The sequence below is a fragment of the Lagenorhynchus albirostris genome, chromosome 20 (genome assembly GCF_949774975.1).
Source record: "Lagenorhynchus albirostris chromosome 20, mLagAlb1.1, whole genome shotgun sequence".
Lineage (NCBI taxonomy): Eukaryota > Metazoa > Chordata > Mammalia > Artiodactyla > Delphinidae > Lagenorhynchus > Lagenorhynchus albirostris.
The window spans coordinates 44,720,322-44,747,651 of record NC_083114.1 but is presented as its reverse complement, the minus strand read 5'-3'; the positions used below and the strand labels follow the sequence as shown (position 1 = coordinate 44,747,651).

At 45.2% G+C, this 27,330-nt stretch overlaps 1 protein-coding gene across 1 annotated transcript in view; it reads left to right on the top strand.

The window, feature by feature from the left end:
- MARCHF10 (membrane associated ring-CH-type finger 10) overlaps positions 1 to 27,330 on the top strand; it is an 82,488-nt gene that overhangs the window by 10,569 nt on the left and 44,589 nt on the right. Inside the window, exon 3 of the mRNA XM_060134311.1 lies at positions 20,999 to 21,170. Within this exon, the coding sequence (XP_059990294.1) occupies positions 20,999 to 21,170 (172 nt within the window). The remainder of the gene's footprint in view (positions 1 to 20,998; positions 21,171 to 27,330) is intronic.

Here is a 27,330-nt window from a genome sequence, read left to right as displayed (position 1 = left end):
GTTAGCCAAGGACTAAATATAATGCCTGCTGCTGATTAAACTTAGGGAGTGAGATTAATCCAAAACTCAAATCTAGTTTGGCTCGAACAACACATTTTTAGCATTAAGATAAATTCTCACAGTTTTGCACTTAGAAACAAAAATCAAGGACAGATGAAAAAAAATGTAATTCAGTCAAACAGTAGCATGAAGCCATATTCCTCGTTTGGAATTACTGAACAAATGGGCAGCTGGGTTCTTCTGTTTTCATGCAAAGACTCATAGGCAGAGTCTTGGCCATTTCGCATGGCAACACTCATGCATTTGGGATATTCTAGAACTTGAAGGTTCACGCTCCTCTCCACAAACTGTGTTTAGGGGACAAACTGGTGACAGATTCCTGTAGTTCCCTTCTTCATGCTACACAAATTACTCATTCTTTAAGGCATCATTGCAAAACACTCAGACCACATCTAAAAAAGGATGCAGCTGTACATATAAAAGTAATTATGAAATAAAGACAAAAATATGTGGTAAAGTGCATAAAACTGGCAATTTCTAAAGCACGCAAACAGGATTTTTCATGTTTGCTTTATGTCACCACACCTCAGTTTGTCGGAGAACTTGGAACAACATTACTTGATACTCTCGATTTTTTCCAGATGATGCTATCCCAAGGGTTTGGGTACTGACTGTACAAGTAACTTCCAAGTTGCACCTTCTCTATCAAGAAGAGTGACAAGATTAGAATTTTCCACAGTGAATTTCACCTCTGCTTTGCTCCCTGTGTTACAGATATTCTTTGGGGGATACTGGAGGATTTTGCCTCTGGATACAAAAGTGCAGGAAGGTCAGGGTGAGGGGAAGTGTCATGGAACGCATCCTTGTCAACAGCCATCAGAACTGTGTGCTTATAATCCCAATCCCTCCTCACTCAATCCTTCGACTTTTGCCTGGTACAAGTGAAGCCAGAGAGCCCTTATGACATTCAAACCAGAGCCCAGAAATCTTCAACTCCCACAATCATGGGCTAGTTTGAAGATTTCTCCTCCCAGATTTGGACCCCCACCCAAATTCTGTGAAAATCTGGTTGTTCTTAAACCTTCATAATCTGGGGCTGCCCTGCTCTGTATCAAATCCTGAAGGAACGCAGAATTTATGAAACCTCTTTCTACAGGGTCCCCAAGGCCAGGGAGATCCTAGAGCTAGTTTCCCAGGATAAGAATGCTGGCACCAGGACTTCCCTGGTGGTCCAGTGATTAAGACTCTGTGCTCCCAATGCAGGGGGCCCGGGTTCGATCTCTGGCCAGGGAACTAGATCCCACATGCATGCTGCAACTAAGAGCCCACACGCCACAACTAGGACCCGGCGCAGCCAAATAAATAAATAAATATTAAAAAAAAAAAAAAAAAAGAATGCTAGCACCTCCCAAAGGAGAACCCAGGCCGGACTGATGCAATTTCCAGAGCTTAGTGTATGGAATGTCACATCAGGCACTAGAGCTGCAAAAGATCCTCGGTCAATCAGAAAGTGGCAGGAGAAAGATAGAGTCCAATGAGACAGTGTAAACCCAACCCAAGCCCTCTTACCTAGGGAACATTTCCCTGAGTATTTTCCTTCTAGAAATTGCTGTGGCTGGAAACTCAAAAGAACATTTTATCCCTGATTTGAGAAGGCAAGTTCATTCCCTGATTGAGTGGGTTGTGTGACAGTGGATTGCTTAATCCATGGAAATTTTTCCACTGTACAATCACGATGTGAAACATGCTACCACCAAATTTTGACACTTGTATTGCAACTTCCATCACTTGTTCATTCCTTAACCCAGTCTTAGACCATCACAATGCTGATGGGCCTGGAAAAAGTGAGGCATTTACCATCAAGTAATAGATCCAGTATCAAGATGCCATTTCTAAACACCTGCCTGAGGGTGGGCAGATCCCCAGATAAATGCACAGTTAACATGGTAGCCCCTCCCTTATGGCACAACCTCCTCACTCCAACCCGTGGCTTTAACCGTTGGTTATGCAGAGATTGTGTTCAATCAAACGCCAAGATAAAGCAATCACTACCAAGCCTGTGCTGAGGGGTTCTTTAAAGCATCACCTCCTAGAAAAGGGAATCCTCCTATATACGTTGTTGGTGGGAATGTAAGTTGGTGCAGCCACTATGCAGAACACTATGGATGTTCCTCATAAAACTAAAAATAGAATAACCATATGATCCAGCAATCCCACTCCTGGGCATATATCCAGACAAAGCTATAATTCAGAAAGATACACGCACCCCTATGTCCATAGCAGCACTATTCACAATAGCCAAGACAGGGAAACAACCTAAATGTCCATCGACAGATGAATGGACAAAGAGGATGTGATACATATATACAATGGAATAGTACTCAGCCATAAAAAAGAACGAAATAATGCCATTTGCAGCAAGATGGATGCAACTAGAGATTATCATAGAAGTGAAGTAAGTCAGAAAGAGAAAGACAAATACCATATGATATCACTTATACATGGAATCTAAAATATGACACAAATGAACTGAAATAGAAACAGACTCAGGGACATAAAGAACAGACTTGTGGTTACCAAGGGGGAGGGGCTTGGGGGAGGGATGGAGTGGGAGGTTGTAAGCTTTTATAAATAGAATGGATATACACACTGCTATATTTTAAATGGATAACCAACAAGGACCTTCTGTATAACACAGGGACCTACTGTATAACCTACTGTTCAATATTATGTAACAACCTAAATGGGAAAAGGATTTGAAAAGAATAGGTACATGTATATGTATAACTAAATCACTTTGCTGTACACCCGAAACTATCACAACGTTGTTAATCAACTATACTCCAATATAAAATAAAAAGTTTAAAAAAAATCATTAGTAAAAACATACACACAAAAAAAACCCCACAAAAGCACGCAACACACACACACACAAAATAGAATGGATCAACAACAAGGTCCTACTGTATAGCACAGGGAACTATATTCAATATCATATGATAAACCATAATGGAAAAGAATATCAAAAAAGAATATATATATGTATAACTGAATCACTTTGCTGTACAGAAGAAATTAATACAACATTGTAAATCAACTGTACTTCAAGTTTTAAAAATTACAAAAAATAATAAAGCAGCACCTCTTAAATGCATTTAAGCTAGTTGTGTGACACAGTACAAAGAACACTTATCATCAAGGGCTCCCTCATTACAGTGTCCCTCATTACAGTGTGAATTCGGACAAAGCACTTTACTTCTAAGTACTTCAATTTCCCATCAAGGAGCTCCTTATTATTATGCTATTATCTCATAGGATCATTGTGAGAACGTGTGAGATGCTCAAGTGTCACACTAACATTAGATTCATTATAAGTTGCCTTGGTGTCCAGCTATGCTTGCAAAGGATGCTCCAACACTTGTCGATAGAGGAGCAGCTCCTGAGGCTTCTAGAATACCTTCCTTCCTCTCAGCCCCATCTCAGGCCACATTTCAAAGGGCTAACCTAACGTAGCAACTTAATTTCACACCCTTTTCAAAGTTACCTCCAACCTTGTGAGCTGTTTAATCAAATTAGAATTTAACAGGGAAATAAACAGCAGCTCTACAGAACCAACTACACCTTGGATGACTTAGTACATTAAAAAGCAAAGCAGTCTCTCAGTATGAACAGGAAACAGTGTCCCCGGTACACTGCTGGCCCAGAGGAGCCTGCTATGGTGCCAGGGGCACCAGAATGTTTTGACCTCTCAAAACTTCACAGAGGGGACTTCCCTGGTGGCGCAGCGGTTAAGAATCCACCTGCCAATACGGGGGACACGGGTTCGATCCCTGGTCTGGGAATAACCCACATGCTGTGGAGCAACTAAGCCCGTGCACCACAACTACTGAGCCCTGCGTTCTAGAGCCCACGTGCCACAACTACTGAAGCCCCTGAGCCTAGAGCCCACGCTCCGCAACAAGAGAAACCACCACAGTGAGAAGCCCGTGCACCGCGACCAAGAGTAGCCCTCGCTCGCCGCAACTAGAGAAAGCCTGCGTGCAGCAATGAAGATCCAACGCAACCAAAATTACATAATAAAAATAAGTTCAAAAATAAAAATATTTTTAAAAATAAATTGAATTTAAAAAAAAAAAAGACTTCACAGAGAAGGGCCAGGACCCCCAATTTCCCCAGAGAAAATGATGAAACTGATTAGCCCAGGACTTGGGGGACAGCAACCTTCAATGAAGAAAGTCATCATGGCCCCTTCTCATCTTACAAGATCCTGCATCCTTGCTGGACGGGCCACTTCCAAGAGCACAAATCTCAAGGACTGAGGACATGTGGTCACTATATTTGGCAAAGAAGGTGGGGACCAGCCCTCAGTTTTTCAAGAGCACAGTTCGCTCCGATAATAGGAATAGGATTGTCATCCTTTCACGAGCAGCAACCGGGAAGCTAAACGTTTAGATTCCAGGTCACCGGGACCCAGCGTCACACTGGAAGGAGGCGGCTAGCCTGCCACCAGCAGCAGCCGGCTCTGCCCCAGGCCTGGCTCAGCAGGATGCTTACGTCCGTGAGATCGCCCGAACCTCCCAGAAGGCAAGGTAAGCCTAAGTGTGAAGGCGGTTACCCAACATAAACATCTTAATTGTTTTGTCCGTGACCATCCACACAAACGTTGGAGGTTGAAATGAAAAATAAAGCTTCTTCAAGTAATCTGCAGTGGCTTAAAAAGTCAGAAAGTGCATTCCTACACGAGGGCAGCAAAAGCCTAAAACTGTGCTGTCCAGTACAGCGGCCACTAGCCACGTGGGACTATTTAATTAAAATAACATTTTAAATGCAGTTCCAGGCTCAGGAGCCACATGTGGCCCATGGCTGCCATATAGGACGTTTCCAACATTGAAGAAAATTCTATAGGACAGCACTGCTCCTGTTTATGGTCAAGTCCAAAAGATGAAACAAGATCCCACGGGCCAGCAAGGGGTTTTGTTTCCCAGAAACCGTCCTCGCGTACTCCACACTACAATGCTTTTGCCCACTGCAGCTCCTTGCAAACGTTTGCTCTCCGTTGCTGAGTCAGGTGTCCGCGAAGGCTGGCTTGCTTTGCATTTGGTGTTTTCCTCCAACTTGGGTATATTTGCATGTCTCCTTTCATTACCTGCCTCTCCAGCCTCTCCTGCCTGTGAAACCTGCAGCTCTCCTCTTTCAAACCGCTCTTGGGGAGCTGTTTGTTCTCCCATTAATCTGTCAGTGTCAACCTACCAACACCCCTGATGGTGTCACGGAAGCAGCCAGCTTAGCACACGGCATATGCGTTCTGTGACTCACACTTTTAATTTTCTCTAACTTCTACCTGTCCATTGTCAGACTCCCCGTGGGCCGGGCCTCCCGTCGTTCTGGCCCCGGGCCCGTGTGAAAATGAGGCAGGTCACACACATACATGCTGGCTCTGACTGCCGGGGGTGGGGGGGGCCCACCTGGGAGGCTGTGAGTCATCCCTAACACCTGGCCAGGCATGGTCACCGCCGCCCCCTCGACTCTAGCGCAGATTCCGTGCCCTCGAGGTGCACCTGAGTCACAATGCAGCTCCACACCCAGCATCTCGAGCCCAACACGGACGTCAGGGAGACAGAAAGTGCAGCCCACGGTTTGTCGGGAATTTTCGTTGGAGTTTGTTTTCCATTTTAGCTGGTTTCCATTTTAGTTGGTCTGTCCTCCTTGGCCTGTCCCACCACCCCCTCAGACTCAAGAGGCTGAATCCATTGTCTTCTCCCCTCAGATTGGTTCCTCTTCCTGAATTCACTGCTGCCCAGGCCGGAATTCTGGAGATTATCTCAGACGCCTCCTTCTGTTGCCCCTTCTCAACTTCACGGCCATCAGACACCAGAGTTAGACTGTCTTCCCTCCTCTCTCTTGAATCTGTCCACCAGCACCTCCCTTTGCAGGGCCCTGTCTTTTTTTTTTTGCCTGGATTATTGTGGGAGCCATTTTCCTGGTCGTTTTGTCTTCACCTCACCCCTTCCAGCCAGTCTCCCAGGCAGCATTATGAGTGGATCCCTCTAGAAGCAAACTGGATCATGCCACTCCTCTATGAAAAGCTCTCTAGTGGGTCCCCATGTCTTTGGGATCAAGTTCAAACACCTTAGCAAAGTGTTTGATGGCTCTCAAGGCCCTGGATGGCCTGACCCTCAACTCTGAGGACACTTCCTCTGGGAAGAGCTTCCAGAGCTGCTCCTGGGGGTCAGGTGGCTTTGTTCTTGTCCCTCCTTTGTATTCCCCAGAACACCGTCTGGGCTCAAGCCCATCTTAGGATACGTCTTCCTGTCTGTCTCATCCTTAGGCTGGGAGCCACTCAGGCGCAGGCACTGGTTATTGCTCTTTTTTGATGGTTGGAATTTGCTTTAATAGATTTCAGCAAGAGGAAAAAAGAATAAATGAAGTAAACGTGCGAAACATCATGCCAATTTTCGAACCTGAATGATGGGTATATAGGAGTTTATTATTATTCTCTCTACTTTGCCATGTTTCATATTAAAAAAAATCTGAGACAAAGGCCCCACCCAGGGGCAGGAAGTTATAAGGCAGGACCCAGGTGAGGTGCCCAGGGAGGGCACAGGGCAAGGGAGATGGAGGGACAGAAGGAAGGAAGAGATGGTGCAGGGGGCCTGGAAGCAGAGATGATGCTGTCCCTCAGAGGGTGGCATTCTCTAGGACCTGCTGTCTTGTTGGGCAGGTCACCTCCCCACCAACAGCTCTCTGAGACTTCATTCTTCAGGACTCACTTCCAGACTCTTCCAGAAACCAAATCTGCTAGCACCTTGATCTTGGACTTCCAGCCTCTAGAACTGCTTGAGCGGGAACCAGTCCCGGACGTTGGTGCACAGGGGGATGGCCAGGTGAGGGGCAGACAGGAGCACCCCGCTGAGTACCGCGGCCCGCATGTGCACGGGCAGGAGCGTGTGGATGGTGTAGATGAAGAACACACTTTTTTGTTTTTTATTAAATCATAGGTGCACAGCACAGGAAAGGGACCTTGAAGGACGTTTAGTCTAGTCACCCATTGCAGTTTTAGACATACTAGTTGTTAGAAAGTTCTTTTTTTATTTTAATTTTTATTTATTTATTTTTGGCTGTGTTAGGTCTTCGTTGCTGCGCGTGGGCTATCTCTAGTTGTGTTGCACGGTCTTCTCATTGCGGTGGCTTCTGTTGTTGCGGAGCGTGGGCTCTAGGCACACAGGCTTCAGTAGTTGTGGCACGTGGGCTCCGTAGTTGTGGTTCATGGGCTCTAGAGCGCAGGCTCAGTAGTTGTGGCACACGGGCTTAGTTGCTCTTTTTTCCACCACACACTAGGAGCTCCATGAATGTTTGATGACTGCCAGTCACAGGAATGTTTTAGGAATGTGCACATGTTGAAATCATAGCAGTGTAACCACAACCGCCAGAGCAGGACCCTGCCTCGAGCGAGAGAAGAAAGGGGTACCGTTACCATGAGTGGTGGGCAGACGCTGGCCTGGCTTGAAATCATCAAGAAGAGAGTGGTTTGCTGAGACCGCCAACGTGCAACGGCCAGTTTGGGTCTGAAGACTGAAACCGCAATCAACCATTTGGAAACCACCTCCTCATCGGTGGCGACCAGAGTGACTGGCTAAAGAGAACGTTCTTTTCCTGGCCTACCACTCCGCAAAGCGACAGGTGGCTTCCTTAAAGCTCTGGGTACGTTCCTTTTGTCACAGGTGGGCAAGAACACAGAGACAGAAGCAGCTCTCCATGGACAGAGGAAACTCAGAACAGCCCAAAGTTGACCCAGGACTCACTCGCACTTTATAAGAGGTCATCTTGGTGTGCTTAAATGTCCCACCAGGTAACTCACCAGACTGAACTGAAGGTTTCCTTTGTGATCATATTATAGAGTAACTGGAAGACCTGGGGTGCAGGCCCCTGGGCAAACCAGGGTCCTAGAAGCCTTTCACAGCAGTAAATGGCACAAACGAGTGATAATTGGTCTGGGCAAAGCCGGCAGTGCTTCCTTTCTCCTCCGTTTCTGTGCTTTGCCTGAGTTCCACTAGGTAATTTTAAAATAGGGCATGGCAGGAAAATGGGGCAACTGTCAGTTTAAATTGCAGCTGCTTCCAGAATGTCGTCCTGCCTTTTGAACAGATAAGCAGGACAGCCTAGAGTCAATCCTTCCACGGGGTGATTCTGCCACTCGGCCCAGCGAGACAAACACCAATTGTCATCCCAGCTCAGTGAAATCGCCGGTGCCGAGCAATGTTGACCTCTGACCCCAAGAGTTCCCCGTGTTAATTAGACTCAGCAGCTCAGAAATTGCATGAGTGAAGATTATGATAAAGTGGCTTTTTTCGCATTTTATGTAGTGCTGTATATTTCAGCTTACAACATCTTATTAAAATCCCCTACTTAAAAAAAATGGTTCTAATTGCTTTTTAAAACCAAGAAACTTGTTAAAAACCTATTAAAATTCAGATATCAAAATTTAAAATTTTTTCAGTCAGTTGCAAGACATGATTATTCAGGGGCATACTCGCATTAAACATAACCTATAAATACAGCATTTCACCCTAAAACCTTCTTTTGTTGACAACAACAATTGCTTTATTTGTTAAGGAATTATAAAGCACTGGTGTCCAAGACACTGTGTTGGGTGGTATGGGGATATAGTAACGAATAACCTCTGGTCCCTTGGTTCCTCTCCCTTGGTCCCTTCATTGTCCCCTCTGTACCAACTTTTCCCTTCCCAAGCAGCCTATGTTCTGTGCTTGATCCTCTCAACACTTCCCTTGCCCTTTGTTTTGTTGACACACCTCTCTGGCCAAATCCTGCCCATCCACGGTCTCTGGGTCTGCACCCATACCACTGGTGACTGCCGGAAAAAAATCACCCAACCTTGAAAAATGGTGCCCCTGGAAGGTCACGGCCACTAACCTCCTGCAACTCTTCGATGCTGCCCAGTTTCCCTGGTCAACTGTCCCTTCCACTTCAAGCCTTCTTCCCTTTCCCCAGTCCCTCCTCTCTTCCACCCCACTCCACAGTGGTCCTCACGTGGAAACTCCCTCAGCTCTCTGCTGCCCAGCCCATCCACCTCTTTCCCTCTGCACCACCCTCCCCTCATTCCCACCCAGTTAGCAACCCTTCCATCTCTGCTCAGGACCCTCATTCCATCCATTGTCCCTTCCGTTCCCGCGTCTCCAACTCTGTACCAGAGCCTTCCCTTCCCATCAGCATTTAATCATGATCCAAGGTTTCCTACCAAAAATCTTAAGAGAACAACAGAAGAGACCTTCCTTGAGCCCCCACCCCCTGCACTTACTGCTTCTCCCTCACAAAGCTCTCAAAAGGATCATTTACGCTGACTGACTCAGTTTCCCCACCTCCTACTCACAACGCAACCCACTGCAATCTGGCTGCCACACACGTCATTCCACAGAAACGGCTCTTCGTCAGATGCCTTCCACGTCTGCGATGCAGGGCGTCTCTTGCAGTCCTCACTGCGCTGCACCTCCCAGCAGCTTTAGCTCGCCTGGCCACTCCACTGTCCTCAAAATGCTGCGTCCCCGCGCTTCTGCGAAGCCACGTTCTCCTGGCTTCTCCTCCTTCTCGGCGCTGAGTCCTGGGATTCCTCCAGGCTCGCTTCTCTTCTCACTCTACACCTGGGGGTTTATCCTGGTTTTGTATCACAGGCCTCTTAGGCAATACGGATGACCTCTCTGGATCCTCTTCTCACAATAATATTTTCAAATGCATAAAATAAGATGCACAGGATTTCAAAGGAAACCACAATCCTTGAAATAATCATCAAGATATTTTTAGAAATCTCTGACTCAGTAATATATGTGCTTCTTTTTTTTTTTTTTTGCTGTACGCGGGCCTCTCACTGTTGTGGCCTCTCCCGTCGCGGAGCACAGGCTCCGGACGCACAGGCTCAGCGGCCATGGCTCACGGGCCCAGCCGCTCCGCGGCATGTGGGATCTTCCCGGACCAGGGCACGAACCCGTGTCCCCTGCATCGGCAGGCGGACTCTCAACCTCTGCGCCACCAGGAAAGCCCTGTGCTTCTTTTTTAACACATGAAATAACAAGTGATGGGCGTAAAGGGTACTTTGAGACATCTGCAACGTATTTAATGAAATGTGACAATACCTGTGATTTCGATTGGGGACAAATCACAGGTACGGCTAATACTACTGTGGCTTGTTGCCTGTATTAGTACATGAAAGATATGCTTAGATTTCAATAAGAGGTTAGTGGAAATAAAGATGCAATTTTTTTCCCATGCATATTCATGTCCCACCCCCAAGAAACCCTGCTCTATTCTCCTCAGGTTACCTGCCCAAGATGTTACCTGCCTATGACTCCCAAATCCGCATTTCTAACCCAAACCTCGCTTTTGATCTCCAGATCTAAATATCCCATTGTTTTCTAAATAATTTCTACTTGGATGTCTCAAACTCAATAGGCCCAGTGCTAAAGTTCCCAGCCTGGCCCTTCGTTCTTCCTTTTTTTTTTTTTTTTTTCCTGGCCGAGCCGCACGGTATGCAGGATCTTAGTTCCCTGACTGGGGATCAAACCCACGCCCCCTGCAGTGGAAGCGTGGAGTCTTAACCACTGGACCACAAGGGCAGTCCCTGCTCTTCCTTTTGCGCAGTATCATCAGAATCTGACACTTTCCGCCTTACCGTCTTATTCATCACCAAGTCCCATCCATTTTACTTATCATTTTAATCCATCTGTGTGTTCGTCTCTGCTATCACCTAGTTAAGTTACTGCAAAGGCCCCCTCACAGGTCTTCGCAACTCCTGCTCCTGCCCCCAAATCCCGCTTTCTCTACCACACGTGATTTGACAAGTGGAACCCAGATCACTCTGTTGGCCGCTTAAACCCCTTCCATGGTGTTCTGTGGCTTTCAGAATGGGGACCAACACCCATCATGTAGCCAACAAGGCCCTTTGGGATCTAGCCTTCCTTACTGCTCTATGCTTCAACCACACTGGCTTGGGGTCCTCTTTCGTGCCAGGCCACCTCCTGCTAGGAGGCTTTGCACATGCTGTTCCCTTTTCTTGAAGCACTCGGCCTGCCTTCCCACCAGGTCTCAGATCTCAGCTCAGGTCACTTCCTCAGGGGGGTTTTCCCCAACTGCGCCCAAGCCCCCGGCACAAAAAACCTCTGCCTATCTTCTGATGGTTGTCCATGCAGTTCCTTTTTTTTTTTTTTTTTTTTGAGGTATGCGGGCCTCTCACTGTTGTGGCCTCTCCCGTTGCGGAGCACAGGCTCCGGATGCTCAGGCTCAGCGGCCATGGCTCACGGGCCCAGCCGCTCCGCGGCATGTGGGATCTTCCCGGACCAGGGCACGAACTCGTGTCCCCTGCATCAGCAGGCGGACTCTCAACCACTGCGCCACCAGGGAAGCCCAGTTCCTTTTTAAAAATGTATCAAAATTCACTTTTTTAAACGAGTTTTGATAAATGCATGTAACCATGTTTTGAGTTTCCATCACCCCATGACCCTTTCCAGTCAATTCCTGTCTCTGTCCCTCTCAGAGGCAACCACTGTTCCGAGTATTTTCACCATAAATTAGTTTTGCCTTTTCTTTTTCTATTTCTTTACACTGTTTTCAGTTCAACTTTTAAGTCACTTTTTAGAAATTGGTGGAACATAGATTCTAAATAGATGAGCTAAATAAATGAACCTACCTAATAATTAAATTAGGGGACTTCCCTGGTGGTCCAGTGGTTAAGATTCTACGCTTACACTGCAGCGGGCACGGGTTCGATCACTGGTTGGGGAACTATCCTGCATGCCACATGGCGTGACCAAAAAATAATAATAATTAAATTAAAATTACATACAAGTCACAGATTAAAATTATAGTCTTTTCCCAAAATGACAAAGTCGCTTTTAAAAAGATAATATGTAGTTGGAAAAGTTATGTAGAAATTGGCATTCTCATGTACCTCTGGAAATGTAAATTGGTACAGTGTTTCTGGAGGACAATTTGGGAACAAAATATTGTAAATCTTTGTGATGCTGTTAATCTACTAATATAAATTCCCACTTTGGGAACTTAAAGAAATAATTGATGATGTGCATAAATATATAAGAATATTCATCATAGCATTATTTATCATAGAAAAAGTTGGAAGCAACCTAAATGACCAACAAAAGTAAGTATGACAGAGCCATACAATAGGAATATATTGTAAAGACAACGAGAACTGCCAAGGAAGACTAAAGTTTACTTAATGGGTTTATTCTTAGAGTATATTTGTACTGTGATTCTGAACTTATCTCATGTTCATTACAGAGTAAAACAAATGAATACATATATTAATATAATTAAGGAATAAAGATTTTAAATTAAATACATATATTAATATAATTAAGGAATAAAGATTTTAAATATAATTAAGGAATAAAAATTTTAAATATTTAAAATCTTTAAAAATAAAGATTTTAAAGATTTAAATAAAAAGATACAAATATAAAACAAAAGAAAGGAAGGGAAAACCCCTTCCACTAAATATGTATTAGTGTTAAATACATATTTCTAATTAATTCCATTGAAAAGACTTAGGAACAATGTCCCTCTAGGAGCAATGAACACACATAGCATGAAGATACTGATTTCTAAATAGCTTTCTAAACTAAAAGGAACCAGAGCTTATTGGGAAAATAGCTGATTCTAGGTCTGAGCTAGGTAAAGTACAAGGTGAGGCTATGAAATTTTATTGTGTCATAAAGCGTAGACGTGCTCGGAGACTCAAGTCAGAGCAAACTTGAATGAACTCCCATTCACCAATTTTGGGACGATTTGAGCCTCAAAAAATGTGATGAGATGATTGAATAAAATGTGTCCTTGAAACCACAATGATGATGATAACAAACAAAGAGGCAAACAAACAAATAAGAAGGGAGGAAAGTTCTTCTTTAGAGAAGAATGCCAGCTAATAATTGTAGAAGAAAGGATAGAAATATCATCATTTTGCTACCTTGATGTAATTATCAATTCAGGCAAAGCACATCAAAAGATGCTAAATCACTGGGTAAAATGTATCATGAATAGGGTATTTAGTGTCAAAGAATCGTCCCACAGATTTCTGACTAATTACAAAAGGGAAAAATGTACTTTTATAATGGAAAAATCTGGCAGTCACCACCTTACCCTAGAGACCAAACAGCATTGTTAGGCACTGAGGTGATATTATGAAGAGGGATACCACACCACCTATGGAATATTCTAACCCAAAATGATTAACCTGAATTTTATTATGAGAAAGCCATCAAATTCAGAACGGTCGACGTTCTATGAGGCTGGGACTCTTCCAAAGAGTAAAAATCATGAAAAGACAAAAAGGGCCGAGAACGAAAGAGACATAATAACTGCGTGCAATGGGTGTATCTTGATTGGATCATAGATCAAAATACACAGCTAAAAAGACATTTTTGGGACAGTTTGGTTTGAATATGCTCTACATAATAAATAATGTTATGGAACTATTAAATTCTCTTGGGTAAGATAATGGTATTGTGGCTTTGTAGGAGAATGTCCGTTTTGATAGGAGATGCATATTGAAGTATTTAGGGGTAAATTATTATGAAGTCTAGAGAGAGGGAGGGATGGGGGAGAGGGAGAGAAAGCAAATTGGCAAGTAAAGGGTAATGGATGTTATTTGTACTATTCTTTCAACTTCTCCATTGATTTGAAAATTTTCAAAATAAGGTTGACAAAATTATAGAAAGGTAACTATTGATGCAATGTATTGTTAAGTGACAACGTATGTATGGCTCAATTCTATTTTTGTTAAAAAACAATATTTATACAGATGCCTAAATATATGTGCAAGAGTAATGTCAGCTGCTATAACAAAGGGACCAAAAATATGATGATTCAATCAAGAAAGAATTTATTTCTTGCACCTGTGATGGCCCAGGTGATCAGCATGCAGCTCTCCTCCACTAGGGCTTACAGGAATTCAGGCCAATGATGGTTCTCTTGTCTTCAACACATGACTTTCAAAGTTGTTGCCTCTCCAGCCGAGAAGCAGGGCCAGAGATTATCTCTGAAGCAGGCTGTACGTGTCACCTGTGCTCCCACTCCACTGGTGAGACTTTCCTCCTGAGGCCACACCTAGTTGCAGTGGAAACTGAGTCATTCAGTTCAAGGTGGGCAGCCACATCCAGCTGTAGCTCTTATCACTTGAGAAGGGATTTCAGTGGAAAGCTAGTAGTCTCCATCACGCTCATTTGTTATACAGCAGAAACTAACACAACACTGTAAAGCAATTATACTCCAATAAAGATGTTTTAAAAAAGGGGGGGCGGTGTCTGAAAGAACACAGACCAAGCTATTTGCAGTTTTTATTTCAAGGTTAATGGAGTTTTGAATGCTTTAAAATTTCTCTCTTTGTCTTTAGTTTTCCATTATGAGCATGGATTTTTTTTTTTTGGCAATAAAGAAAAGACTTACACTTTACAAAAATAAGCCATTGAAACTACAAAAAGATGCTTTGTTTTCTTCCTCTGAAAGAAACATACAAGCTAATCTTAAGTACCACATTAAGCATTTTTCTTCTCAGAAACCTTCAGTTGGACCCTATTCTCCATCACATTAACTCTCAATTCTTTGCTTGACTCTCAGAGCCCCCCACAATCTGACCCCAGCTTGCCAGCCAACTTTGTCTCTCACCTCTCCTTCTCACACCCTCTGCTCTGGCCATACGCCTTGCTGCCTGAGAATCATGCCGTGGGCGTCACTCCATCCGTACCTTGGCTCCCATGCTGCCTCCAGCCGAAGCTGGTCCCTACTGCTCCTTGAGTTCCTAGAAAACACCATCCCCTTCATGAAGCTTCCCTTGACATCTCACTTTTTTGCTGTGAGTTTCTTTGAGTTTCTTTGAATTCTTAGAATTGGTGCCACCCAATTTATCACTTAATTAAACTTTGTTTTGCATTTTGCTAGTATGGTATAAATTGTGTCTCTCCCATTGCAAGTATCTTGTCTTTATATGGGGTTGAAGACACAGTAGATGCATATGATGCTGTTCAATTAATTCCCATGTTTTATGACCTATTATTCTGAGTAGGAAGTATTTTCATGGATGACCTCCATTTAATGACTAAGTCTTTCATGTTCTTCAAGTGTTCCTCTCAACTAAAAGGAGAATATGAATTCAGATAAAGAATGAAGGAGAGGGGCTTCCCTGGTGGCGCAGTGGTTGAGAGTCCGCCTGCCGATGCAGGGGACGTGGGTTCGTGCCTCGGTCCGGGAGGATCCCACATGCCGCGGAGCGGCTGGGCCCGTGAGCCATGGCCGCTGAGCCTGCGCGTCCGGAGCCTGTGCTCCGCAACGGGAGAGGCCACAGCAGTGAGAGGCCCGCGTACCACAAAAAAATAATAATAAAAATAAAAATAATTGTCCTGAACATGGGAAGGACTTTGCTGCCCTTAGTTTCTTCTAGAAGAGAGAATGTTTAGCCAGCTTTGGGATACATCAGCATTCTGTGTAGGACATGCTAACTTTATATTTCTTGAATCCATAAACGTCCCCATCCTGTCCAGAATGCTATTTATACAAGCTGCCCTTAATTCCCAAAGGCCATTTTTTGTGTTTGAGGCATGATATGAATGTGGACTTTGGGGACAGCACTCTGAAGATACTCATTTGCACCCACAGTTCCTTGGTCACCCTTCCCATGTTGTGACCTTTGCGTGTCGAGGTTCACAGCCTTGATCGTTCTCTTTCGTGATCTCGGGAGAACGTTTTATCTCAAAGGTAATAAACACACCGTCCTTCTCTGGCACCAGCCTGACACTACTCTTTGTCTGTTTTCCTATTCAGAGCAAGTCGTGTCCTGATCTTTACACTATGTCATAAGATCCACTCAGCTCAGCCTTCCATCACATGACACGTGGCTACGATGCGTTTTGTACACGTCCATCAGAATTCATCAGCACACCTTGTGGGAGGGAGGGAGGCGGCATACCAGTTGAGAACCAGCTCTGTAGATCTTGGAAATGAGCCATCAGGCAAGAGCTGGAAAATGACTTGGTCTTTTCTGTCCCTGACTACTTCTGTCTCCATGCCTTTCTGATCATCTGTGCTCACTGTCACCTTGCCATTTCAGACTCAACATTGTTAGGACCCAGTTTAAAAATCTAGGCCTTTTCTCACCTTCTGAGATGGCCCACACTCTGTCTGTGGAGTGTTTCTCTCTCTAAACAAATCCACTTCTTACCACTTTGTCTCTCACTGAATTCTTTCTGTGATGAGACATCAAGAACCTGGGCTTCATTAAGTCCTGAAACCAGAGCAATGTACAACATCCAGGAGAGAAGAGATTTTACTTTCAGTTTTAATATTGCAATGGGTGACCAGTGCTGGAGACTGGGTAGGAGGAGTCAAGATTGAGGATTGTGGTCGAGAATCCCAGTTCATACTCCCCACAACGTGCCCTGCCACTCATTATCTAGCACAGGACTTGACCAGCCCTCCAGGTTCTGAGTGACATGGAGAGCAGAAATCAACTGGAAAAACAAGGCAGAAGCCATCCCAGGATAAGAACAATAAAAGTTTTTCTCCCACATATCCAGAACCATGAGGTGTCCTACATCTAAAATAGTTCCAAGAAGTTCCAATATCATAACCATGGTGATGTTGTTTTAATTATATATACACTCAAAGACAGAAATATTAGAAAGAACTGCATTAAATACTAATGAAAGCTGTGTTGCAAAAAAAAAAAAAAAATCTAGTCACTCTAACATCCCTGAAGAAACGCATCCCACTTGGCAATCCTTGGGTCTCCATCATCCAGGAGGTCTAACTAGAACCATTATCACGTTTCGAAGTCGCTACTTCAGTGCCCAATTCCCTAATTTAAGTCTCTTCTTTTCCTAGCGTGAGTCTTGCTCTGAACTTTTGAGAGTTTCTAGCAAGGTCATATCTCTACTTTATTATGGATGATGCCAAAAGAGCAAGTTGGGGATCTTTGGAAAATGTTGACTGCAAAACCCATAATACTCCAGAAAAATATTAATTTTGACAATCACTTCTTTCAGTCAATGTGGCTTTATTAGGACGCTCATCAGATTACCAAGAGAGAACTTAAAGTCTACACATGGGGCTTCCCTGGTGGCGCAGTGGTTAAGAATCCGCCTGCCAATGCAGAGGACATGGGTTCGAGCCCTGGTCTGGGAAGATCCCACATGCTGTGGAGCAACTAAGCCCGTACGCCACAACTACTGAGCCTGCGCTCTAGAGCCTGCGAGCCACAACTACTGAGCCCACGTGCCACAACTACTGAAGCCCACGTGCCTAGAGCCCATGCTCTGCAGCAAGAGAAGCCACCGCAATGAGAAGCCTGTGTACCGCAACAAAGAGTAGCCCCTGCTCACTGCAACTAGAGAAAAGCCCATGCGCAGGAACGAAGACCCAATGTAGCCAAAAATAAATTAATTAATTTAAAAAAAAGTCTACACATGTATTATGTAATCTGGGTTTTTTAGTTTAGTTTTTTTTTTTTTTTTAATGTTTCAGGCTTTGGTTTTGAAACACAGCGCTAGTTTTCTTCCCCTAAAGGAAGAGCAGTATGCTCTTGCCTCCACCTCCATGTGACATTTCAACTTAGGAACATATGGGGGAAGAAAATTGTAACTACTCTTCAAAATTGCGAGAGGAGGAGACAGTTTTAAAATCAGCTTAAAATCAACATAATTTAATTTTTATTGTCTGCTAATCTTTAAATGTTGTTAAATGTTTGCCATTAGAACTTTACTGTCTGAAAGAGAACTTGTACCACAGAACTGCCCCACCTCGCCGTCCATTGCTCTTTGAAGTAGGTGACAACGCATTTGAATTTTTCAGTGGGGTTTATGGTTTTGGTTTCAACAGCAGGTAGTTAATTTTCAGCGGTTAGCTGGTTACTTTTTTAAATGGCTGAACATGAACGGCTAATTGCAAAAGCCAACACTTACATGGTACTTTCTCAGTGCCTGGCACCACTACTCTTGGTGCTATAAACATATCTTAACTCCTTTCATCCTCACAGAACCACCAAAAAGAAGGCACTATTGTTCACAGATGAGAAAATCTGAGCGGCAAAGAGATGAACTAAAACTAATCCTATGTCACACCGTCACTATGTGAAAGAGCCAGGATTCACTCCCAGGAAGCTGGGCTCCAGAGTCTTAAGTACTACATTTTAGTGCCAGAATGAGTTACTTCAACTTCTTTCACCCAAGGAGCATCCTCCTTGGATAATATAATGGGCTTTCATGAGAGAGGACACATGAGAATGGCTGAATACATGACAGGACACGAATGAAGATACAAAGAGTTGAAGTGATTGGCTTAAGATTACTCAAAGCAAGCACGAAAAGACCCAGTAGCACATTCATACGTATTATAGTTCTCACCATTGTGGCTTTAGTTTCCAACCGACAAAACACCCACTTCCAGCTGTAATTTCTGGACTCAAGGGTGATTCCCAGGGACTTCCCTGGTGGCTCAGTGGTTAAGAATCTGCCTGCCAATGCAGGGGACATGGGTTCGAGCCCTGGTCCGGGAAGATCCTACATGCCACGGAGCAACGAAGCCTGTGAGCCACAACTACTGAGCCTGCATTCTAGAGCCCGCGAGCCACAACTGCTGAGACCACGCACCTAGAGCCTGTGCTCCGCAACAGGAGAAGCCACTGCAATGAGAAGCCTGTGCACCGCCACGAAGAGTAGCCCCCGCTCTCTGCAACTAGAGAAAAGCCCACACGCAGCAACGAAGACCCAACGCAGCCAAAAATATAGATAGATAGATAGATAGATAGATAGATAGATAGATAAGATTTGCAACTGGAAGTAAGGTTGATGGAACCAGGAACCAGAGAAGGATATACTTGGAAGGCAGGTGCATGATACCATATGTAATTAGCATGGTTTAATTGGCCAGGTTTTCTTCCACCTTTGGTGCTATTAATGCTGGAGGTACAATGAATGGGTAAGGAAGGATAAACATGGCTTAACACCCCACCCAATAAAAAGTCTCTTCACCAACTCCCCCCGATTCACCACTGCCTGGGGTAAGCAAAGAATTCTAGTCCTGGCTGAGGGTGAAGGGGACGGACCCACCAGGAGTGGACACTATTACTGCTCCTGATGCTGTAACCATGGATATTGGTAGTCTTAGCCCAGAGCATCTTTCCTGCCTTTCCACTGGCTGAAAAACAGATGTGTGAGCAGGCTTCTCCATTCGCTAATGTAAGTTGTTCGTGTTGAACAGTTTGTGGAAGAAATTCCGTCACATGTTCACCGCTGTTCTTCTTGCCTTATGACCATCTTAGGCACCAGAATTAAAATTTGCCCACATTTCCTTTTCTGAGAATGGAAAGCCTATCTCGTGTTCAGAAATGACCTCATGTTTCATCTTTGACATTTCAGAATCATTTTCAAGGATTTCTGTTAAATTCCAGAACCAAAAGGGAAAAGGGAGAACAACCAACTCATTATATCCTTTCCTTTTTCCCGTCCCTTTATCTGAGGGTGGTCTGTTTTCTGAAAATGCAGGGAGAAACAATAATTATTTGTTTGAAGGCTGTCACCAGGCTCTAAGTGACCAAACATGATTTCTAATCCTGGAGAATAATGATCTGTCCACCTGTGGATTTGTACCGACATCCTTGTAGAAAGACTGACAGGTAGGGGACTTTTTTGAGAGTGTAGTTTGTCTTACGTTACCCCAATAATTCAAAGCTATTCAGAGTATTTTCCTGAGTCAGGAGGCTTAAAATGAAAATGCCACAACTGTCAGAGAGAACGGGAAGCAAAATCAATACAAATTGGCACCGCTGGGGAGGCGTGGAGGACGTTAATTTAGCACTCCGTGTCCACAGAGGACTACACTTTCAGAGGACTTGCCGATATAGACCACTGTGCAGTGCAGGAGTATTTAGTGACCCTGCCCCTGGGGCGGGGGGGAACCCTGTGGTTTTGCTTGTTGGGTGCATCGCCTAGCAAATCATATTAACACCAGGATCTAAGACCTTAAGGCAGGACTTAAATCGCCCTTCAGGACCAAGTTTCTCCTAATTGTTCATGTTTGTTTTCATTCATTTCTTTGGTGGGTGTAAGTGTGGCAAAGTGCAAAGCTATTGAACGCCTGGATAATTTTTATTGTGTCTGCAAGGCTGTGTTGAGATATTCTGACACCGCATGAGTCAGGATTTGTCCGTGCATAGATTTATACTGACTTCTTTATAGAAGACTGACAAGTAGGGGCCTTTTAAAAAGATTAATCTGGGCTTCCCTGGTGGCGCAGTGGTTGAGAGTCCGCCTGCCGATGCAGGGGACGCAGGTTCGTGCCCCGGTCCGGGAAGACCCCACGTGCCGCGGAGCGGCTGGGCCCGTGAGCCATGGCCGCTGAGCCTGCGCATCTGGAGCCTGTGCTCCGCAACGGGAGAGGCCGCAGCGGTGAGAGGCCCGCGTACCGCCAAAAAAAAAAAAAAAAAAAGATTAATCTGTCTTATGTTGCACCCAATAATTCAGAGTATTAAACTGAGGCCTCATTGATTCAGTCCCAACACACTTATCTAAATTTCCTTTTCCTTGTCAAGTATATGATTAACATAAGGAACATTTTTCCTCCCCCTCCCCCCAAAGTAGTTCAAATAGCAAATAGCGAGAAGTCTAAATGCACGGATGGTTTCTCCTGTTTTCATATGTAGCTCTTAACGTGAGCTGTTTGTTGGTCATCCAATTACTTAAGGGTCAGGAATTCATTCTTTTCATAATGTTCTACAAAATAGACTCATTAACTTTGCTATTATTTCTAAACTGATATGCCCAGTCCATGAAAATCTGATGAAATCTGGTGAAAGGGCACACTGAGCTCGCAGGATGCTCCAGTGTCTCTGTGGAGGGGTTGCTGCATTTGGCTTGTCTCTTCTTCCTCTGCCCAGCCAAGATGGCCTATTGACCACAGATACTCAGACACCTTTCATTTTCGGCAGAGTTCTGGTGAGAAGCATGCTCTAGCTGAACCAGGATTACCTGCCAAGAGTTCTGCGCGTAAGAGTGATTCCAGACTTCCAGCAATTGACCAAACATCAGTCAAGCACAAACATAAAAGTACCACGACTCCAAAGAAATCAGAGAACGCGGGCCCCAGCAAACCCTCTCCAGGTGAGTGGCGGGTTTATTGAAATTCACAAGCTCTAAAATCCCGGCATCAGAGATAAGGACAGCAATCAATTCGTGGTCCCGATTACACCTAGTGTTTTCCAAGCGGCCAATTCAGGTTTTGCAGGGTCTGATGATCTTACGCAAATGATAAAATCCATTTCGGAGTAGACCCTCAGGTCAAGGAGGTGTGAATTATGCAGAGTAACTGTCTCCACTGCCCACATTTTCTGCCCAGTCATCGGCTTTCTGTGGCCCTGGCCCAGAATGGCTGCCTTTTCATCTTCTTCACCCTTCTGGGAGGGGTAAAGGCATTTGGCCCCAGGTATCAAATTTTATGACTCAGTCCAGAGCATGAAGGGAAGCTTTCAAAAGCATCTGAATGGCATAATTTACTGCTGAGAAAGTCCTCCAGTTCTGGGGTTGTCCTCTCTGGGAAAAAAAAGGGGGCTTGGTAAATCTTCCCCTTGGTGCAATTTGGTAAATAATTCACTCTTTAGCTGCCTTTGAAGCAAAGACCGGTCCTCTGCTTAAGGCAGGAGAAACTTAATAGTATCCAGAAAGGGGATAAATGCAACTGAAAGTTTAGAGTCCCTCAGCCTCATCCCCATTAAAGCCAACATCTGTAGGACAAACTTGATTCCTCTGGGAACTGACGTGGAAGTTGGGATAACGAGGCAGAAAGGTCTGCCTTCTGCTTGTGGTGGAATGGAAGCGATCTAGATTAACTGCCGAAGAATTCGTAAACAGCATGCAATTCGCTTAAATCCAAATCACAATGACTTTCTAATCCTAAATAGCTCCTGTCGTGCAACCACCCATCTGGTTAAGTCTTAATGCATTTTTAGACAATGGCAGCTCTCACTTAGATTAACCACCCACATTTTATAGCTTTAATGAAGTTTAAAGAAAAATTGACTTCCGAAATGATGTCGGTTCAGACAAAGCCCCAACTCTTTTTCCTTAACCAGGGGAAAGTATCATCGTAGTTAACAACTTCTCATTTTGAAGCCTTTTAGTAGGAATTAGGTCTTTAATTCAGCTGTTTAAGAATGAAATAGGGCAGGGGCTTCCCTGTGGTGCAGTGGTTGAGAGTCTGCCTGCCGATGCAGGGGACGCAGGTTCGTGCCCCGGTCCGGGAAGATCCCACATGCCGCAAAGCGGCTGGGCCCGTGAGCCATGGCCGCTGAGCCTGCGCGTCCGGAGCCTGTGCTCCGCAACAGGAGAGGCCACAACAGTGAGAGGCCTGCGTACCACAAAAAAAAAAAAAAAAAAAAAAAAAGGAATGAAATAGGGCAGATAAGATCATTCCCCAAATATTTCAAAATCCATGTTGTCATGTATCAAATTGAGGATGTCTTTAATAGAAAAAAATAAATTTAAGTAAGGCAACACCAGTCACTCGATATAATTTTTAGGCTTCTTGCTAAAACTAGGTAGCTGTTTGCATGATGTGCTTTGTCCTCTGTAGAGATAAATCATTCTAATGGACAGCTTAGGCCCACCCCATCTTAGCTTGTCTGATTAATATAGATGTTCTTCCGACTGAGCAGACTCCACACGGAACTTACAACACTGACAGAAAGGGAGAATTAATTCACTTCACTTTCTATAAAACCTCAAATTCGAAGAATCACTAGGCTAGAAAGCACCAAGGTTTAGGCAAGAGAGCCAAGTTGGCAGAAAGATATCTATTTCACCACGTAAGAGATGTTACTTGTAGTAAACAGCCTTTAAAAACCACCAGCTTAAAAATAATGATAATAATAAAATAAATAAATTTTAAAACACCAGCTTTATCACCATATTATAGCTCTAGACCGTGTCCAAGCCCCATGCAGCCATGAGCTGGACTGTGGCCTGGCCGTCCAGCAAGCGTAACAGCCCTGCTGGTTGATGTCAGTTACTACAGAAGCCGACTCAGTTCTATAGCAAATTGGGTTGATCATGTGAGCTAAAAGCAAAGCCTTGGTGTGTTAGGATCCATTCGTTTTACATGTATAGTCTCACCCTCAGAGTTCCTTCATCAGCACAGTGAAATGACAGACCAGGGACATGGCAAGAATTTAAGCTGAGTCCATTCAGGCAAAGTTGAGTCCAGCGGTGGTGACAACTCAGAAAATTCAGATAAACATGCTGCTATTATAGAAAAAGAGGCTTGGGGACCTGAATTATCTGGACACGTTGATCCGATTCACTGGGTAAACTCATAGGTTCCTGCTTTCCTTCACCTCTGTAGGGAAATATTTTTCTAAAGCATTTTGGGGGGGGGGTCACCCAAAGTTGGCAGTAAGTCACCAAAACTTCTTCCCATGTCAGACCTGAGTTCTGTGCAAAACTGAAGCATTAAGACAGTGACATCCCTTTGCAACATCTGCCTAATAGACTAACCTTCCATACTGAGTTACGCCAGACTTTTCCTGAATAAAACAATGCAGCTGGGGAATGTGGCTTGACTTACATGCAAATCTATGTAACGGTAATCCATTATAATCCCTCTATGTGAACGATTATCTGGAATGCCTAAAACAGCTACTTATCAATACAACAGAGGAACCATCAGTGCCCTCTACTAATAGATGTATAACTGAGATTTTCATTGTACTTCGCACTCTGTTAGAAGAAATTCACGCATTTTAAATTAATTCATACATTCCACGGAACTATTTCTAAATGAGTTGGCTTGTGATTCTCCTTGTTATCTCCCTCCGTGCAGTTTTGGGCAAGTGCTTTAGCGTCTTTAAAATGCTTGGATTAGCATCTGAGCCCCGTTTCTCATCTGCTGTTACTTGGAGCAAGTAATTTCCCTGTGCCTCAGTGTCTTCATCTGTAAAATGGCAGAGCCTGGGCGTCAGCACAGATCCTACCTGCTGGGATGGCTGCGAGGATTCAATGATAAACATATGCTCAGCCATTAGAACGGCCCCCGACACCATAGCTCATACATGACAGCCTTAAGGTATCGGGTACAAGGCAGCTGTATTCAGTAGGGAGAATGGACCAGAAAACTTTGTTTTCTTTGTCTTCACGTTACCTCCTCCCCACCTCCCACCCCAATCTTTTTTCCTTTACCAAAAATCAGGGTTATATTTTTAAACTCCTAACACAAACGCAGGTACAGACACTTCTACTGTGCCCTGAATTTCCAAAGCAAAACACCAAATGGAAAAAGATGAACAATCAGAAAACATTCACCAAGTGAGAGGTTTGCTTCCCCTCCAAAAAGACATGGAAAACTCAGGCAGTGAGTCCAGACCCACCTGGGTCTGATGTGCAATTGATTCAGAAATCCTATTTCATGATCAAGGTGAACACTGACACAGGGTGAGAAATAAGCCTGGCCGAGTTACATATTCTTCTTTCAAGCAGCGGGAGGCTTGGGGATTAACCTTTACCGAAAGCCCAGTCTGTACGCAGGATCTGCATCCTCCCATGAATGAATCAGGGGGAAGCAGAGCTGACAGCAGGCCCCGTGAGCGCAGGGAGCTATGGTGGCCATCAGCTCCTGGACTCCTGCCTGTTCCCAAAACCCCTACCAGCCCCATCCTGCCTTGGAAAGGAGCCACCTCTCCTTTCCAGGACACGCAGAGGCATCCAAAGGCCATTGTGCTGTGGGGGTCTGGCACCTGGAGTCCTAAGTCACTCTTGATCCCCGTGCCAGGCTCACAGGAAGTAAGTACCCTCTCCTGCCCTTTCCTCTCACCTGGAGCCCGGGCAGAGTCCTACTAGTTATGTGCCAGGAAAGTGGATCTGGATGGAGTCTGGTGAGCCTGCTTCCAAAATCTTGCCCTTTAAAACAAAGCCAAATGTTCTGAAATTCTCCTCACTCCTTATTGAGTTCAGTGTTCGTCATTACCACATTCGAATTTGTAGGAATAGCAAAACCTAGTCAGATTAATAGTGGCTTATGGTGGAGACTGTGAAACTAAGAAAACGCAGTAAACTCCGATTTTAAAACGTACACGTCTAAGGCCACTGTGGTCTCTTTTGGACCGGGAACTATTCATTTGAAGAGCAGCCTGGAAGGGAAATTTGAGGGCAAATCCCAATCTTCATAACTTACCTGGCAAATAAATTCTGTTGAAGATATCCTCCGGAAGGCCAAGATTGATGGGTTTCCAGGCAAGTCCACTGGCAGCCAACAACTTTCCAAGCTGTCTGCCCAAGTTAGAAAACAACCAACATAAGCAAATGCTCCCACATTTATAGAGAGAACCATAATTCTCAGTCCATTTACGGTAACGCTCCTAAGACAGAGGGGCCTGGGGCATCCCAGAGCCCGGAATCTGAAGCTCTGGCTCAGATTCCTGGTCTACCACCTACTAGCCCTATAAACGTAAACTGGCGACTTCTCCAAACTCTGTTTCCTCGTCAGTAAAATGGAGTCGTTACCAACCCCACCAGGTAGACAGGAGGACTGGAATCCCGGGTATAGACTGGGCTTCAGGTAAAGGTTAATCCCGAAGCCTCCCTCTATGTATGAAGCCTGCTTCCAACACCACAGACTGCTCCCAGGTTAGCACCTTTATAAGAGAATAGCTCAACCAAAGAAATTTTAGTTTGAGATGTGAGAGGTCGTAACTTGATTATTAAAAAATTTACCTCTTCGATTACCAATAAACTCCTCCATTTGTACCCCCAGTACCTATGGGATGTTAGCATAGGTACATTCAACTGCCCCACACACAGGACCCGCCCTCCAGGGGCTCACTGCCTAGTGGGAGGGCAGGACACCAACACGCCCCAGCCAAGGCAAGTTCTAAGGATGTGTGGGGAGGGGCCGGCGGGGAGAAAATCCTGAAGGAGGAGATTGAGCCAGGGTCCGGGGAGGGAGGCGAGAAAGGTGCGCCCAGCAGGAGGTACCGAGGGTGCGAAGGCATGGAGGAGACAGCAAGGAAGAGGGGAAAGAGATGACAGACAGACAGACATGGAGGAACTACAAGAGTCTAGGGCCTCAACGTATCCCCAGACTAGGGGCAGAGGCATCACGGGAGAGCTTGTTAAAAATGCATGAATCCCAGCCCAGGCTTACTGACTCAGAACCTGCATTTAACAGGGCCCCTGGGAGATTTGTGTGCACATTTGAGTTTGAGAAGCGCTTGTGTAGGGTCAGGCTACAAGTTAGGAAGTGTAAAGTTGATGCCCTACGTGTAGGCAAGGACCAGGCCACCGAGGGCCCTGAACGTCATGCTGGAGGCGATGGCGCATCAGATCGGCATCGTTAAAAGCTGACTGTGCTGGGCTTCCCTGGTGGCTCAGTGGTTGAGAGTCCACCTGCCGATGCAGGGGTCGCGGGTTCGTGCCCCGGTCCGGGAAGATCCCACATGCCGCGGAGAGGCTGGGCTCGTGAGCCATGGCCGCTGAGCCTGCGCGTCCGGAGCCTGTGCTCCGCAACGGGAGAGGCCACAACAGTGAGAGGCCCGCGTACCGCAAAAAAAAAAAAAAAAAAAGCTGACTGTGTTCATGAAAGGGGGCCGGCTGGGAGGGTGAGGGCAGACAGAAGCCGAGAGACAAGCTGCAAGCTGCTGTGGACCTGGAGAGAAATGAGAAGGGCTTGACCTGAAGCAAAAGCAGAGGGAGAGGGCCTGGGCTGGAGGGATGTTTAAGGACGTTAAGCCTGGCACAACTTGGTGAGCACTGGGGATGGGGAGAAGGAAAAAGGAGGAATCAGAGAGATCTTGGAGGTCTGGCCCAGAAAACTAAGCCAATGGCATTTGCCTTTGCAAGGCTGGCAAAGCAAGAAGTAGGTGGGGCCCATCCTGTGGCCGTTGTCCGTGAATGAACAGCCAGGATGGGCTAGGAGGAGATGCCAGGAAGCACCTGGGTACGCAGGTCTGCTGCTCAGCAGAGAACTCTTGGCCACCGGAAGGAAGCCAAGGGCCTAGAGTGAGTAAGAGGTGGCTGAAACTACAGGAACGTCTCCCCTGCGAGAGTGGACAGGGTAACGAGAGATGATGAAGGAACCTCGGGAAATACAAACACCTGAGGAGGGAAGGGAGACGACAACGACAGAGAAATGGTCCGAGAAGTAGGAGCCACTCCAGGAGCCAAGGGAGGCCTTTGGAAATGAGTGGGTTAGAGTGTCAGCTACAGCGGATTCAAGTAAATAAGGACCGAGAGCCCTCCGTTATAGGTCATGGCTTTCAACCGGATGGCATCTTAG